The 15,349-nt window shown below is 39.4% G+C and overlaps 1 protein-coding gene across 4 annotated transcripts in view; it reads left to right on the top strand.

The window, feature by feature from the left end:
• Fam222b (family with sequence similarity 222 member B) overlaps nt 1-15,349 on the top strand; it is a 76,147-nt gene that overhangs the window by 47,908 nt on the left and 12,890 nt on the right. For 3 of the 4 annotated variants that reach the window (XM_076869535.1, XM_076869536.1, XM_076869537.1), the window contains exon 2: nt 13,383-13,504. In XM_076869535.1, coding sequence (XP_076725650.1) covers nt 13,423-13,504 — 82 coding nt within the window. In that variant the 5' untranslated portion in view covers nt 13,383-13,422. Of the gene's footprint in view, nt 1-13,382; nt 13,505-15,349 lie in introns of those variants that run through there. The other variant, XM_076869538.1, reaches the window with a different exon arrangement.

Genomic DNA, 15,349 nt, shown 5'->3' with positions numbered 1-15,349 from the left:
CTTGTTGCTATAAATCCTCTCTCTTTCACTGTTCCCATTTATATAATACTTTAGTATGCAAAATTTCGTCTCAACTGTTCTTAAAACATTTTTTAAACAGTGCTTTCTTGCAGTGCTACTCTCTATCTATCTATTTATTTATTAGTTGTGGTGGACACAATACCTTTATTTTATTTATTTATATGTGGTGCTGAGAATAGACCCAGGGCCTCAACACATGCTAGGTGAGCACTCTACTGCTAAGCCACAACCCCAGCCTTCAGTGTTACTCTTTATAAAGTAAAAATATAGACTTATTGCCTCTTAAAAATTTTAAGCCCAGCCAGGCATGGTGACATATGCTTGTAAGCTCTGTGACTCAGGAGGCTGAGGCAGGAGTATTGCAAATTCAAGGCCCTAAGCAATTTAGCAAGACCCTGATTCAAAATGAAAAACAAAAAGATCTGGGGATGTAGCTCAGTGGCAAAGTATCCCTGGACTCAATCCCTGGTACCAAAAAGAAAGGAAGAAAAGCCCAGCAGTGTACATTGATTATAGACACTTTAGTCACCAAAAAGGAGCATTATCTATGTACCAGTACTTTATCAAAGTAATCAGATCAGATGGAGGTATATAGAACCAAAAACTTTGATTTAGACTTGGTTCAGAATAATTAACTATAAGTTGTATACTTAGAACGGGCAAATTTGGGTGGGTACAGGGGCCAATCTCAGTCATTTAGTGAGAACCTGTCTCAAAAAATAAAAAGGGGGCTGGGATGTAGCCCACTGGCAAAGCATCTCCCTTGCATTCACAAAGCCCTAGGTTCAACCCCCAGTTCCAAAAAAGACAAAACAAAGAAAAAATCAAAAGGAATGGGGAGGTATTCAGTAGAGTAGCAAGCACCTCTGGGTTCAATCCCCAGTACAAGGGTTGGGGGAAAATAGAGCAAGCTTGCTTACTTTCCTTTTTTTCTTTTCCTTTTCTTTTCTTGTTCTTGTACTGGGCATTGAACCCAGACGTACTTCTACCACCCAGCTCTATCCCCAGCTGCTCCGCCCCCACACCTCTAATTTTGAGATATGATCTTGCTGAGTTGCCAACACTGACCTCCTCCTGCTCAGTTTCCTGAGTATCTGGGATTTCAGATATACAGCATTGAGCCCTGCTAGAGCAAATTTTCTAAATGACTCTAAGTTTTAAATTTTTATTATCATTTCAACTTGAAATTCTAGACTCTAGACTAGGTTTTAAGGTCCTTACTTTCTGGTGAGGTGACTCTGAGGCAAAGGATTTTATACTGGGGAGATTTGGCCTCTTGTATGTTATGTAATTAAGGGAGGGAGGAAAGGGCATAAATTATTTATTTATTCTCTAAACACATGACTTCTGAAATTTAACATCTTGTTAAATTTTTAAATTATTTTTCCATGTTGTACCTACAATTTATAAGATTATAGAAGCTATACTGGGGAACTGTCTTTTTTCCATTTTTATCAGAATGAAAACCTGTCTCTGGTCTTTTTTTTTTTGGGTGGGGGAGTGTTGGGAATTACAACCCCAACCCTCAATGCCAGATAGGCACTCTTAACACTGAGGCACATCTCCAGTCCCATAGTCCCATGGTCTGACTTGCTTTTGACCTCACTCAGAGCCTATTAAAGAACTTTCTAAACACACTGAAACTTAAAATTATGGTCAACTTTGATATCTTTCCTACAGATTTCCTTTAAAGAAAAAAAAAATCTAGCTCAGTGGTAGAGTGCTTGCTTAACTTGAAGTTTCCCAGGCTACACTCAAACTTGGAATCCTCTTGCTTTAGCCTCTTCAGTAGCTGGGATACAGGCATGTATCATCATACTTGGCAATATTTTATAGTTTTCAGTGTACAGGTTATCTTCACCTCTTTGGATAAATTTATTCCTGAGTACATTTTTTAAAAAATTGGGGGGGCTGGTGTTGTGGCTCGGTATAGAGTGCTCACGTAGCATGTGTGAGGCAATTATTTAAAAATTTGGTAGCAATTTATATGAGTTTTTTTCCCAAAGAGTTCACTATTATCATTTTTGTATGTTTATTTTGTATCCTGCAACTTTATTACTTTTGTGTGTGTGTGTGTGTGCTGGGCAGCCCCTCTACCAACTGAGCTATATCCCCAGCCCTATTATTTTTTTTTCACCCCCCTAGTACTTAGGATTGAACCCAGGACTTCCTGCATGGTAAGTAAACACTCTACCACGGAGCTACCTTTCCAACTAGCCTCCAACTTTATTGAACTTTGACAGTTTTTTGATGAGCCTTCAGGGATTTTCTGTATATAAGATCATGTCATGGGCAAACATAATTTTACTTCTTCCTTTCCAGTTTGGAATCCTTTCATTTCTTTTTCATGTTTAATTGCTCTGGCTAGGACTTTCAGTACTATATTGAATAGAAGTGGCAAGAGTGGCCCTGTCTTACTTCTAACATTAGAAAAAAGCTTTCAGCTTTTTACTATTAAGTATGATATAAGCTGAAATCTTGTCACATATGGCCTTTTTATTTTGAGACAGTCTTGCTAAGTTGCTGAAGCTGACCTAGAACGTGTGATCCTCTTTCCTTCAGCCTCTGGAGTTGTTGGGATTACAGCGATATTCCATTGTACCTGGCTTTCTCCTTCTGTTGACATGATCGGATATTTTTCTTTAATTCTGTTAGTCTGATTCATCACCTGTATAGATTTGCCTATGTTAAACCATCCTTACATCCTTGGGATAAATCCCACTTGATCAAGTGAATGATCCTTTTAATGTGCTGTTGAATTCAGTTTGTAATCATTTTGTTGAGGATTTTTGTGTGTCTATTCATCATGGAATTTTTCTGTAGTGTTCTTGTCTTGCTTTGGTGTCACAGTAATGCTAGCCTCATAAAATGAGTTGGATGTATTCCCTCTTCAGTTTTTTGGAAGAGTTTGAAAAGCACTGGCAGTATTCTTTAAATGTTTGGTAGAATTCTCTTGGTCTCTTGTTTTCATTGTCTTTCTGGGCATAAACCCAAGTACTTATGAGCAAAATTGTTTCCAGTTTGAGAATTCTTCTTGTGATTATGATTGTGATTAAATATTAAGGTCATTCTACCCTTCTGAGGTGGAGTTATAGTGATTCAGCCCTGATAGGGCATCTGAAACTCAAACCTGTTATATAACAGAATGAAAACTTGAAAGTTCTGGGTTAGCTGCCCTCAGTAAATACAGCCTGCTTATTTACGTTTTTAAGAATACTCATTTTTACTAGGCTGGGGATTAAAGTACAGAAAGCAAATGATACTTTTCTTTAAAAAAAATTTTTTTTTAGTTGCAGTTGGGCACAGTATCTTTATTTAATTTTATGTGGTGCTGAGGATCGAACCCAGTGCCCCACACGTGTGAGGCGGGCACTCTACCAATGAGCTACAGCCCCAGCCCCCAAATGATACTTTTCAATAAATAGAATGCAAAAGTACCCAGGCATGTTTATGTTCTCTCACTCTTAGAGTGAAAGTACACATACACTAGTTAGCACTTCTGTTATGTGCTTCAATGGTAAGAATTATAAAGTTGCAGTGCTGGGTATCTCACATAGTTGTTGAGCACCTGTTTATTAGCATGCTAAGGCCCTGGGTTTAATACCCCATCACTGCACCCCCCACCCCAAAAAAAGTTTCAGCTGATCATGGTGGCTCACACCCATAACCCCAGCAACTCCTGGTTAAGGCAGGAGAACTACAAGTTCAAGGCCAGCCTCAGCAATTTAGTGGGACCCTGTCTGGGGATATAGCTTAGTGGTAGAGTATCCCTATGCTCAGTCCCCAGTACTGGGGCTAGGGGAGTGGGGGGGAGTGTCAGAACCTGAAGTTCAGAAATATGAGCCAGTAACATGTATTATATGAATAATCACATTTCTGACCCTGTAACTTGGAAGGATAATTAAAAGATAGGCTCTGCATTTCTCTCCAGGTCTTTACCATTGAAGTAAAACTATCTGCTGTCCTCTTTTGTTTTGTTTTGTTTTTGGGTACTGGGGATTGAACTCAGGGGCACTCAACCACTGTGCCACATCCCCAGTCTATTTGTTTTGGTATTTTGTTTAGAGACAAGATCTCACGGAGTTATTTAATGTCTCACTTTTTGCTGAAGCTGGCTTTGAACTTGCAATCCTTCCATCTCAGCCTCCTGAGCTGCTGGAATTATAGGTGTGCGCCACTGCGCCCAGCACTTCTGCTGTCCTTTTATAAAAGGGACTGAGTGCACTGCAAGAATTGAAGGGAAAACAGGGTTGAGACACACAAATTTCACCAAGACAATGGGACAAGTTTGAAGGGAAGAGTCCAGACTGTAACTTCATGATATATATATATATATATATATATATAGCCTCTAAGTTTATTTTCATAAAACTAAACTGTGGATGAAGGACTAGAATTCTTATTGAATTGCACTGAAAAGGGATCCACTCTGATCTTTCACACCTTCATTCATGAAAGGAGGCAACAGCTATTCACTTCTTAGACCTAGACCAATCCAGTTTAAGATGACACTTTTTTTGGTGGTGATGGGGTGTGGTGTTGGGTATTTAACTCAGGGATACTTCACAGTCATATCTCCAGACCCTTTTTTAAAAAAATAAATATATTTTTTTAGTTGTGGATGGACACAATACCTTTATTTTATGTATCTTTATATGGTGCTGAGACTCAAACCCAGGACGTCAGACATGTGAGATGAGTGCTCTACTGCTGAGCCCCAGCCTTCCAGATCTTTTTATTTTATATTTTGAGACAGGGTCTTGCTAAGTTGCTGAGACTGGCCTCGAACTTGCAATCCTCCTGTCTTAGCCTCCCAAGTTGCTGAGGCAGGAGGATTTTAAGTTCGAGGGCCTCAGCAACTTAATGAGACCCTGTCTCAAAATAAAACAGAAGCAGGGATGTAGCTCAGTGGTAAAGCACGCCAGGGTGAAATCCCTACTACCTCTAACCCCCTGCAAAAAAAAGTCACATGTTTAAATATATGTGGTACATATCTTTTGAAAAAACTTTAAAAAGGTGACACAGTTCCAAAAGAGGGAGTATGACCATTTTTTCTCCCTTATTGATAATACATTTGTCATATGTTTTTAAAAAAAGTTTAGATAAGCACCAGTCTTAGGAAGTTCACATTCAAATCAAAAGGTTAAAATGTCCAAGGAAAGAGAACACTTTTTGGTACTTGAATAAGAATTCAAGAGATAGCACTAGGTTAGAAATAAGTAGTTAGTGATCCATAGAAGAAAAATTTTTGCCACCAAAAGTACTTTGAGGACTAGGGTAGGGATGGGAAACAAAGTGAGGACCTGTGTGATAAATTTTGTAATGGTAGAATTTTGAAGTAGATTTCCAAACCCCTAAAGTTGATTTGTAGCAGACACAGTCATGGAGTCTCAGCAAGCTAAGTCCAGAGTGAACATCCATTCTTTCCCCAGCCTAGAGTTGTAAGGTTAAAATTGCAAGTGGCTTTTAGGTCCCTCGTTAGGTTCATAATAGAGAAGAAAGAGGCCTTTAAGCAGTGTCTGAACATTATTAAGCTTGAGCAAATAGTGAAAGGATAATTTTAGCAGGAATTTCACAGTTACTTGGGTGACCGAAGTACCTTTTGCATAGATTATAAAACACCTTAAAGAATGACTGATTTGGGGCTGGGGATGTGGCTCAAGCGGTAGCGTGCCTGCCTGGCATGCCTGCGGCCCGGGTTCGATCCTCAGCACCACATACAAACAAAGATGCTGTGTCCGCCGAAAACTAAAAAATAAATATTTAAAAAAAAAAAAAGAATGACTGATTTGCTGGGTGTGGTGGTGCAGGCCTGTAATCCCAGTGACTCAGGAGGCTAAGGCAAGAGGATCTCATGTTCAAAGCCAGCCTCAGCAATTTAGTGAGGCTTCAACGACTTACTGAGACCCTGTCTCAAAATAAAAAGTAAAACGGACAGGGAATGTGGCTCAGTGGTAAAGAGCCCTATTAATCCTGGTGTCCCCCCTCTCCCCCCAAAAAAATGTTGATCATGCAGAGTCTAATTCAATAAACTTACAATTTTTTGCCATCTTTGGTGCTGCTTATTTTTCCAAGAGAAGTATTTTGGTCCCTCTAGGTTTTATTATTATTATTTTTATTTTTTAGTTTTAGATGGACCCCAATACCTTTATTTTGTTTATTTATTTTTATGTGGTGCTGAGGATCTAACCCAGTACCTCACACATTCTAGGCACGCATTCTACCAATGAGCTACACCCCCAGCCCTCTAGGTTTTTTTTTATTTGGGGGGTGGGTACCAGGGATTGAACTCGGGAACACTCATCCACTGAGCCACATCCCCAGCCTTACTTTGTTTTTTATTTAAGACAGGGTCTCACTAAGTTGTTTAGTGCCTCAACTTTTGCTGAGGCAGGCTTTGAACTTGCGATTTTCCTGTCTCAGCCTCCCAAGTCACTGCGATTACAGGCATGTGTCACCACGCCTGGCTCCCTCTTGGTGTTTTTTTTTTGTTGTTGTTTAATTTTTTAAAAAGATGTTGATGGACCTTTATTTCATTTACTTATTTATATGTGATGCTGAGAATTGAACCCAGTGCCTCACACATGCTAGGCAAATGCTCTACCACTGAGCCACAACTTCAGTCCTCCCTCTAGGTTTTAATAACTCATATTTCTTGGACTGCAGGAGTAAAAGAATAGGATAAAACGTTCCCTGACTATCAAAAGTTTTCAAATTTTTAGTTAAGCCTTTGACTTATGAATGACAGGGCTTGTCAGAGATACTGGTAATAATTATTTTAATTAATTTGGTTTCTTTGCTTCTTTCTTTCTTTTGTTATAAATGGACACATACCTTTCTTTTATGTGTTTATTTTTATGTGGTGCTGAGGATCAAACCCAGTGCCTTAAGTGTGCTAGGCAATCTCACTACCACTAAACCACAACCCAAGCCCCTAATTGAGTTTCTTAATCATAATCTCTTAAGATGAATGTATTCGGGAGTCAGATGGATGTAACATTTCTCCCCCCCCTCCCCCCCCCCCCCCGTACCTGGGGTGTCAGTGATGCTCTGATTTAGGCACTGTTCCCAATTCCACTTTTTTTTTTTTTTTTTTTTTTTTTGAGTTGTACTGTGGATTCAACCCAAAGCATTGTGCTTGCTAGGCAAGCACTCTACTACTGTGCTACATCCCCAGACACTTTTCTGGGTTTTGGACTCAGGGGCACTCAACCACTGAGCCATATCCCAAGCCCTACTTTTTCTTTCTTTCTTTTTTTTTTTTTAATAGAGACAAGGTCTCACTGAGTTGCTTAGCACCTTGCTGTTGCTGAGACTGGCTTTGAATTTGTGACCCTCTTGCCTCAGCCTCCTGAGCTACTGGATTTGCAAGTATGCGCCACCACACCTGGCTACTTTTCTGGCCTTTTTTTTTTTTTTTTTTTTTCCCGGTAGTTGTAGATGGACACAATACCTTTATTTTATTTGTTTCTTTTTATGTGGTGCTAAGGATCGAACCCAGTGCCTCACACATGCTAGGCAAGTGTTCTGCCAACTGAGCTACAGCCCCAACCCCTTTTCTTTTTCTTTGAGACAGGGTTTCACTGAATTGTTCAGACTGGTCTCAAATCGAATCCTCCTTCCTCAGCCTCATGAGTACCTCGAATTATTGGCATGTGCTGCTGCACCTGACTTTTTTTTTTTTTTAAGTCTTCGATGGACCTTTATTTTATTTATTTATATGTTGTGCTGAAAATGAAACCCAGTGCCTCACATGCTAGGCAAGTACTCTTCTGCTGAGCCACAATTAAAGTCTGTAAATGGCAGATTTAAATTTTTGAGTCACAGCGTGAGTCAGAAGCTGGGCTGATCAATCTGGGTTTTGGGGTGACCAAGGAGGGTTTTTTGGTTTGTTTTCAAGGTGGGGGTTGAAGGCCGATTAAGAAAAACAGGAAAAAACTGTTGAAGTAGTATTAAAGGCACTAGATAGATGGTGGATGGTAAGACTGTCAGGGGAAGTTGAGTTGGCTCATCATATGCCTCCATCACTCCCAAAGGAAGTTTTCATTTAATAGAATGTATCTTTTCCCACCAAATCATGTATGAGGAATGTTCTTGCTCTTTTACTTATCCTTCAGTTGTCTTAAACCTGAGTAGTTAGGGCTGGGGTTATGGCTTAGTGGTAGAACACTTGCCTAACGCATGCGAGGCCCTGGGTTCGATCCTCAGCACCACATAAAAATAAATAAAATAAAGGTATTGTGTTCAACTACAAGTAAAAAATAAAAAACTTGAGAAGGGAGAAACAGTACAAATGTAGACTGAGGTTTCCCTACCAGCACGGATCCCCCACCCCAGGCAAAGATGACCCTTTATCAGATTCTACCCGGGAGAGCAGAGAATGTCATATCACAACTCTAATGAAACATCTAATATTCTTCTGAACAGAGGCAAGGCTCAGGAGAGAGAGATGAAAGTACATTTGAATTTTTCCAATGGGGAAAATAGGTTCCTTAATTAGTGGTAGCCTGGGAAATGCCAGCCTTGTGCAGGTGCCTCAGGAGAACTTGAACACCCTAAGTTCTGTGCTGTGATACCATAACTCTGGCCCCTCAGGTAGCAGTCCTGGCCTACCAGCTAGTGGAAGCAAAGCTTGCTGAGAGCTCACAGAGAGGCCAAGGAAACCAGATGTGATAATAATGTGGAGGTGATTTAAAGTTTTTAAATAAAAGGCCTGTGTTTAGCTGCCACACCTCTAGAGGAATACTTTATACTGACATCTCAGCTTTCTAGAATGAGTTGTGGAGGAAACTTGCTTTATTCCTTTTATTATTATTATTATTTATTTTTTTTAGTTGTAGATGGACACAATATCTTTGTTTTACTTGTTTATTTTTTATATGGTGCTGAGGAACAAACCCAGTGCCTCATGCATGTGAAGCAAGAGCTCAAACACTGAGCTACAACCCTAGCCTACTTTTTTCCTTTTTAATCACAGCCCCTATGAACTTCACAGTCTTGAGTCCATTCCATTTCTTCCTTGCCCTAGCAGGATTTGATTCTTGACATGAGCAAAACTGGTCAAGGGGCTTGAAGCCTCCCTTAGCATTGAAGGCAGTCTTTTGGAAAGGATGGCAGATGGATCCCAGAACTCTTAAAAATGGGGGAGGGGGTGTCACAAATTAGAATTTCTATATTTAGCAACCCAGAGGGATACCAGTGAAAGTTAAAGTGTGCTAGGGTTGCTCTCTCCCTCTGGGAATGGTCGATATTCTCCCTTGAATGTGAATTCTTTGCTTTACTCCAAAAGCTTCTCACTCTCAAGATGACCCACATTCTCCTTTGAACATGTATTTCTCATTTTACCTCAAAATATATCTCTTCCTTGAGATAGCTCGCAAGGGAGAATGCTTTATACTGACATCTCTGCTTTCTAGAATGGGTTGTGGAGGGAAGTTGCTCTTTTCCTGTTTGATTACAACCTCTGCAAGCCAGGAAGCTTCAAGGGATAGATTCTGCCTTAAATATATATCTGTTTTTCTAAATAAATGTGTCTCTGGATTGTAGGAGGAGAGAAATCTAAGAATCCTTATTCTGTTATTGTATGGAATGAAGTGTTGCCTTTAATTCTAGGATTAAAAAAATAAAGCCAATTAAGATCATTAAACTAAAAAAAAATTCCCAATATTGGAAAACAAATTATTAAAAAGTGCAGGGGTGGGGCTGGGGTTGTGGCTCAGTGGTAGAGCGCTTACCTAGTACACGTGAGGCCCTGGGTTTGATCCTTAGCACCACATAAAAATAAATAAATAAAATAAAGGTTGTGTGTCCAACTACAACTAAAATATATATATAAAATTTATAAATTTAAGTGCAGAGGGGATACATGTATGAACAAATGAATGGTGTGATTCTACTATTTGTACAATAGAGAAATGAAAAATTGTGCCCTATTTGTGTACTATGAATCAAAATGCATTCTGCTTTCACGTATAACAAATTAAAACAACAACAACAAAAAAGTGCAGGGCAGGGGAGGTTTGTGGCTCAGTGGTAGAGCTCTTGCCTAGCATGTAATGAGACACTGGGTTTGATTCTCAGTATCATATAAAATAAATAAACACAAAAAAAATGTGCAGGGACAGAGTGGTATCTGCAAGACTGCTGAGTGAATGTCTGCTTTGAACTTTCATTATCAGAGTATCAGCAATCCACATGTGAACATTGCTCTTAGGTTTGAGGGTTTGAGTTTGGTAAATTTTTCTTTATTTTAATTTTTTATTTGGAGACACGGTCTAAGTTGCTGAGGGTCTCCCTGATTTGTTGAGCCTGACCCAGAACTTCTGATCTTCTTGCCCTAGCCTTCTGAGTCATTGGGATGGTACATGCACAGGTGTGCGCCATCATGCCTGAAAATTTTTCCTTATTTTATTTATAGAAATAATGTAAGTGCCAAAGTATAAAGAAAAATTTCTGCCCAAATAATAGCTACTGTTCAAGTTTTGTTTTTCTCCAGTCTTCCCTTCCAACTCCTCCTCCTCCTCCTCCACCACCATCATCATCAAAATCATAATCTCTTTATTATAAAGTTACAGTAAGAGTACTAGGCAAAAACAGTTTTTTCAGCTCCATTATAATCTTATGGGATCACCATCATATTTGCCAACTGTAATTGACTAAAATGTCCTTATATAACACATTTCAGTTTGTTAATATCTTTCCTTTCCTTTCCTTGAATTTTGCCCTCAGCTGTATAGAACCATAAGGGAGAAGTTATTAAATAGACATCAGCATTCACAAGGGAATCACCTTGGTCATTTGACCCCAACAGAAGACATTTTATTTCTTGAGGCTCTGCAGTTGGCACACTGTGTTCATTCTGTTGTCCCACTCACTAGAGACTTAAGATTGAATCTGTGCCCCCCCAAAAAACAAAACTCTTGGGCAGTTCTGTTCTCATTGAGGCATCCAATCTTCAGTTCTTTATGCAGTTGCTATCTTAGATGCAGTTGAAGCATTCCCTTTTATAAAGTGTCTTTTCGGTTTCCTGGTCTTGCGAGCTAAAGCTCTAAGATATTCATCATGACGAAGTAGTTTCACATACCTGAGAGAATCCTCTAAGGGAAATAAAGAGATTTTGAGGCCTTTGTTTAAATTTTGAGCACTCTCCCTTTTTGTAGTAATCTAAACCATAATACGCCATCATGGTTTCTGGGTTTTGTAGTATTGGGAAGGAAGTTCATGTATTTTACTGTGATCTACTTAATTTGAGAAAAGCTTGTTTCCAGGTACATAAGAGCTTGCATTGTTGATAATACTTTCTTCACTATAGCAGAGTTGTATGTTTGGGTTGTATATGTCTCTTTGCTACACAATACCAATTAAACCTTTTTTTTTTTTTTTTTTTTTGTGGTACTAGTGATTGAACCTAGGAGGGCCTTATGCTTGAGAGGCAAGTGCTTTTCCACAGATCTATATCACTATCCCTTTTAAAATCTTTATTGTGAGACAGGGTCTCGCTAAGTTGCCCTGGCCAGCCTTAAAACTTGTCAGCCTCCTGCCTTAGGTTTTCAAGTAGTTGGGATTGCAAGTGTGCAGCCCCACACCTAGCAGTAGTCCATACCATTTTGACATAATGTTAGTATTACCTACCCAGAGGGGGCTGCTGGCAACCTAGGAGCAATGCCCTCCCCTAAGTAAATTTTGCTTTAAAAGTGGTTAATTAGGGGTTGGGGATGTGGCTCAAGTGGTAGCGCGCTCACCTAGCATGCATGAGGCACTGAGTTCGATTCTCAGCACCACATTAAAAATAAAATAAAGATATTGTGTCAACCTAAAACTAAAAAATAAATATCTTTTTAAAAAGTGGTTAATTATAGCTGGGTGTGGTGGTGCACACCTATAATGGGAGGCTGAGATAGAAGAATCACAAGTTTGAGGGCCAGCCATAGCAACTTATCAAGACCCTAAGCAATTTAGAGAGACCCTATTTCAAAATTTCAAAAATGAAAAGGGCTCCAGGGGGGCTGGGGATATAGCTCAATTGGTACAGTGCTTGCTTCGCATGCATAAAGCCCTGGGTTCAATCCCCAATACCACACACACACACACACACACACACATACACACACAAAAGTGTGTATGTGTGTGTGTGCGCACCAGGCACAATGGCACATGCCTGTAATCCCAATGGCTTGGGAGTCTAAAGCAGGAGGATAGGGAGTTCAAAGGCAGCCTCAGCAAAAGCCAAAAAAAAAAAAAAAACCCAACAACAATAAAACCAGTTAATTGGATGTCCTAGAATTCTTTGTTCCTTCTTGGTTTTATTTCTTTGTTTTTGATTTTCATTCATTTATTTTGATACCAGGGTTTGAACCCAAAGATGCTTAACAACTGAGCCACATCACCAGCCCTTTTGATTTTTTATTTTGAGACGGGGCCCTTGCTAAATTGCAGAGGCTAGCTTTGAACTCACAATCCTCCTGCCTCAGCCTCCCAAGCTAATGAGATTATAGGCATGCACCACCATACCCAGCCCAATCTTTTTTTCTTTTTTCTTTTCCTTACTGAGGATTGAACTCAGGCACTCGACCACTGAGTCATGTCCCTAGCCCTATTGTTTTTAGAGATGGGGTCTCAGTGAGCTGCTTAGCGCCTTGCTTTTGCTGAGGCTGGCTTTGAAGTTGTGATCCTACTGCCTCAGTCTTCTGAGAGGCTGAGATTACAGTCATGCACCACGACACCTGGCCCTAGTCCCTTTAAAGTTGTAGATGGACACAATACCTTTGTTTTATTTTTTTATTTTTATGTGGTGCTAAGGATTGAACTTAGCAGTGCCTCACATGTACCAGGCACACACTCTACCACTGAGCTACACCCGAGTCCCCCTTTTTCTTTTGAGATGGGATCTTGCTAAGTTGCTGAAGTTGGCTTTCAACTTGTAATCCTCCTGGGTTAACCTCCCTAGTCACTGGGATTACAGGCGTGATCCATTGCACCCGACTCCTTTATTTTAAAAGTGAGTTAGGTTTGATTACCAGATCACAAGTTGGATTTTGGGTGCCTTTGTTAGTCATCTTACTGTAAGTTCTAGTACTTGTTAAGAAAGTGGAAACTTTACAAATATACCTGTATTTTCGAATTATTTGTGTGAATGGGTATTTTTTCCACTCGAACATCTATGCTGAATAAAATAACATTTTAGCCATCAGAATGGTTGGTGCTACAGATAAACATGTAGATATATTATTCAGCAAACATACTGTTAATTAAATTGCTTATCTACCTAAACTTGGGCCTGTGCTGCTCATATCTGATGTCCCTGGTATCTTCCTTGAATGAATTGCCTTGTGTTCCATGACCTTGTTTTTTTGTCATTACAGTGTGAGCCACTGCCCCATGTTGTGTTGATGCTGGTCTGCCATGCTAGCCTGTTTACCAGGGCCAGGTGACCTGTCCTTTCAGCTTCTTTCTCACACGCAGATGAACACTGGACTTCAGAAATGTAAGTAATCTGGATCCCCAAGAAAGGATGTGTGATCCTTTGTTTAGTCCCTACATGTGAGTTATCCCAGAGGCATATCTGGGGCACGTTGATTTTGAATTTTGTACCTCCAAGGTATTTGTCAGGAGAACAGTTGCAAAGGCCCTTACCTGTCAGCAATGTGAGATAACTTACAGAAATCCTCTTAAATACTACAGTTCTTCAGTTTATGTGATCTTAATTGTTACTAATATGTTTCTGTTGAACAACAGAGATATAAGGTGCTTTGTAAGATACGTACCCTTCAAAAACATGTTTCAGTTAACCCCCTGAGGAACTGGATGAAAACTTATAGTCCATATTACTTACCGTATCTCTGAATTAAACTATTTACACTGTTGTGTTGTTTTGACCTGTGTACACTTTACCATGGAAACAGATAGTTCCCTTTGGTTTTGTTGTCTGCCTTCTGAGCCAGTGTGACTTCAGTTCACAGTAAGTAAAGGAACTCTTGTCCTCTGAAGAGTTGTGAGCTAGCTTTCTCAGCCTCTCTGGGCATTTGCCTGCTAGTATAATTCCCATAAGATTGAACCTTTGAGAACTGTTAGATTCCTGTCTTAATTACTTAAATTGGATCATTGTAGTTCATATTTTCCCAGATTCTTGCCTTCTATCCCTGCACTACATGACATGCAAAAAAAAAATATTCTATTCTTGGCTAATTATTACATATAATATCAGATATAAAAACAGCTTTGAATTTGGTGTGAACCCTCCCTTCAGAACACAAAAGGGGATATCAATGAGGTAGTGAGGTTTTCCTTTAATAGAACAGAGTGCTTCAGATCTTAGCTGAATCCTTTACAAGAATTAGCAAGGTGGGTGTGGTAGTGCATGCCTGTAATCCCAGCAATTGGGGAAGCTAAGGCAGGAGGATTGCAGGTTCAAGGTCACCCTGGGCAATTTAGCAAGGCCCTGCCTTAAAATAAAAAGGTCTGGGTATATAGCTGAGTGCCCTGTGTCCAGTCCCCAAAACAAAACAAAATTTACCAAACTTTTTTTAAAAAATATATTTATTTTTTAATTGTAGTTGCACACCTTTATTTTATTTATTTTTTTGTGGTGCTGAGGATTGAACCCAGGGCTCGCACATGCTAGGCGAGCACTCTAACACTGAGCCACAAACTTTTTTTTTTATAAAGGCCAGATTGAAAATAGTTTTTGGTTTGTGGGCCACATAGTCTCTGTATATTCAGTTCTGCCATTGTAGGGCAAAGACAACCATAGACAATATGTAAACAAAGGAATATGTATGTTCCAATAAAAAAATGTTTAAAATTATTTTTTAGTTGCTGATTGACCTTTATTTTATTTTTATTTTTTTATAGGTCTTTAAAATTTTATTCTTTTTTTTTAACCATACAATTTATTTTTATTTTTTTTAGTCATACATAACAGCAGAATGTATTTTGTCATATAATACATACATGGAATGTACATATGTCAATCATAATGTCTATTCTATTCTGCTGCCCTTCCTATCCCCCTACTCCTCCCCTCCTCTCCCATCCTTTCTCTCTATCCAATCTAATGTGACACACTTTTTTTTCCTTATCACAACTTCATATATGTATTCTGTATAACAATGAGGTTCTCCTTCCATCTTTCGTGCAACTCCCCTTCTCTTTTTCCCTCTCACCTCTCTTCCCTATTTAGTGGTAGTCGTCTTCTCATGCTCTTCCTCCCTATCCCATTTTGAGTCACCCCCCTTATATCAGAGAAGACATTCGGCATTTGTTTTTTTAGGGATTGGCTAACTTCACTTAGCATAATCTGCTCTAATGCCATCCATTTGCCTGCAAATGC

The sequence above is a fragment of the Callospermophilus lateralis genome, chromosome 11 (genome assembly GCF_048772815.1).
Source record: "Callospermophilus lateralis isolate mCalLat2 chromosome 11, mCalLat2.hap1, whole genome shotgun sequence".
Taxonomy (NCBI): Eukaryota; Metazoa; Chordata; class Mammalia; order Rodentia; family Sciuridae; genus Callospermophilus; species Callospermophilus lateralis.
This window is presented reverse-complemented; position numbering and strand designations above follow the sequence as displayed.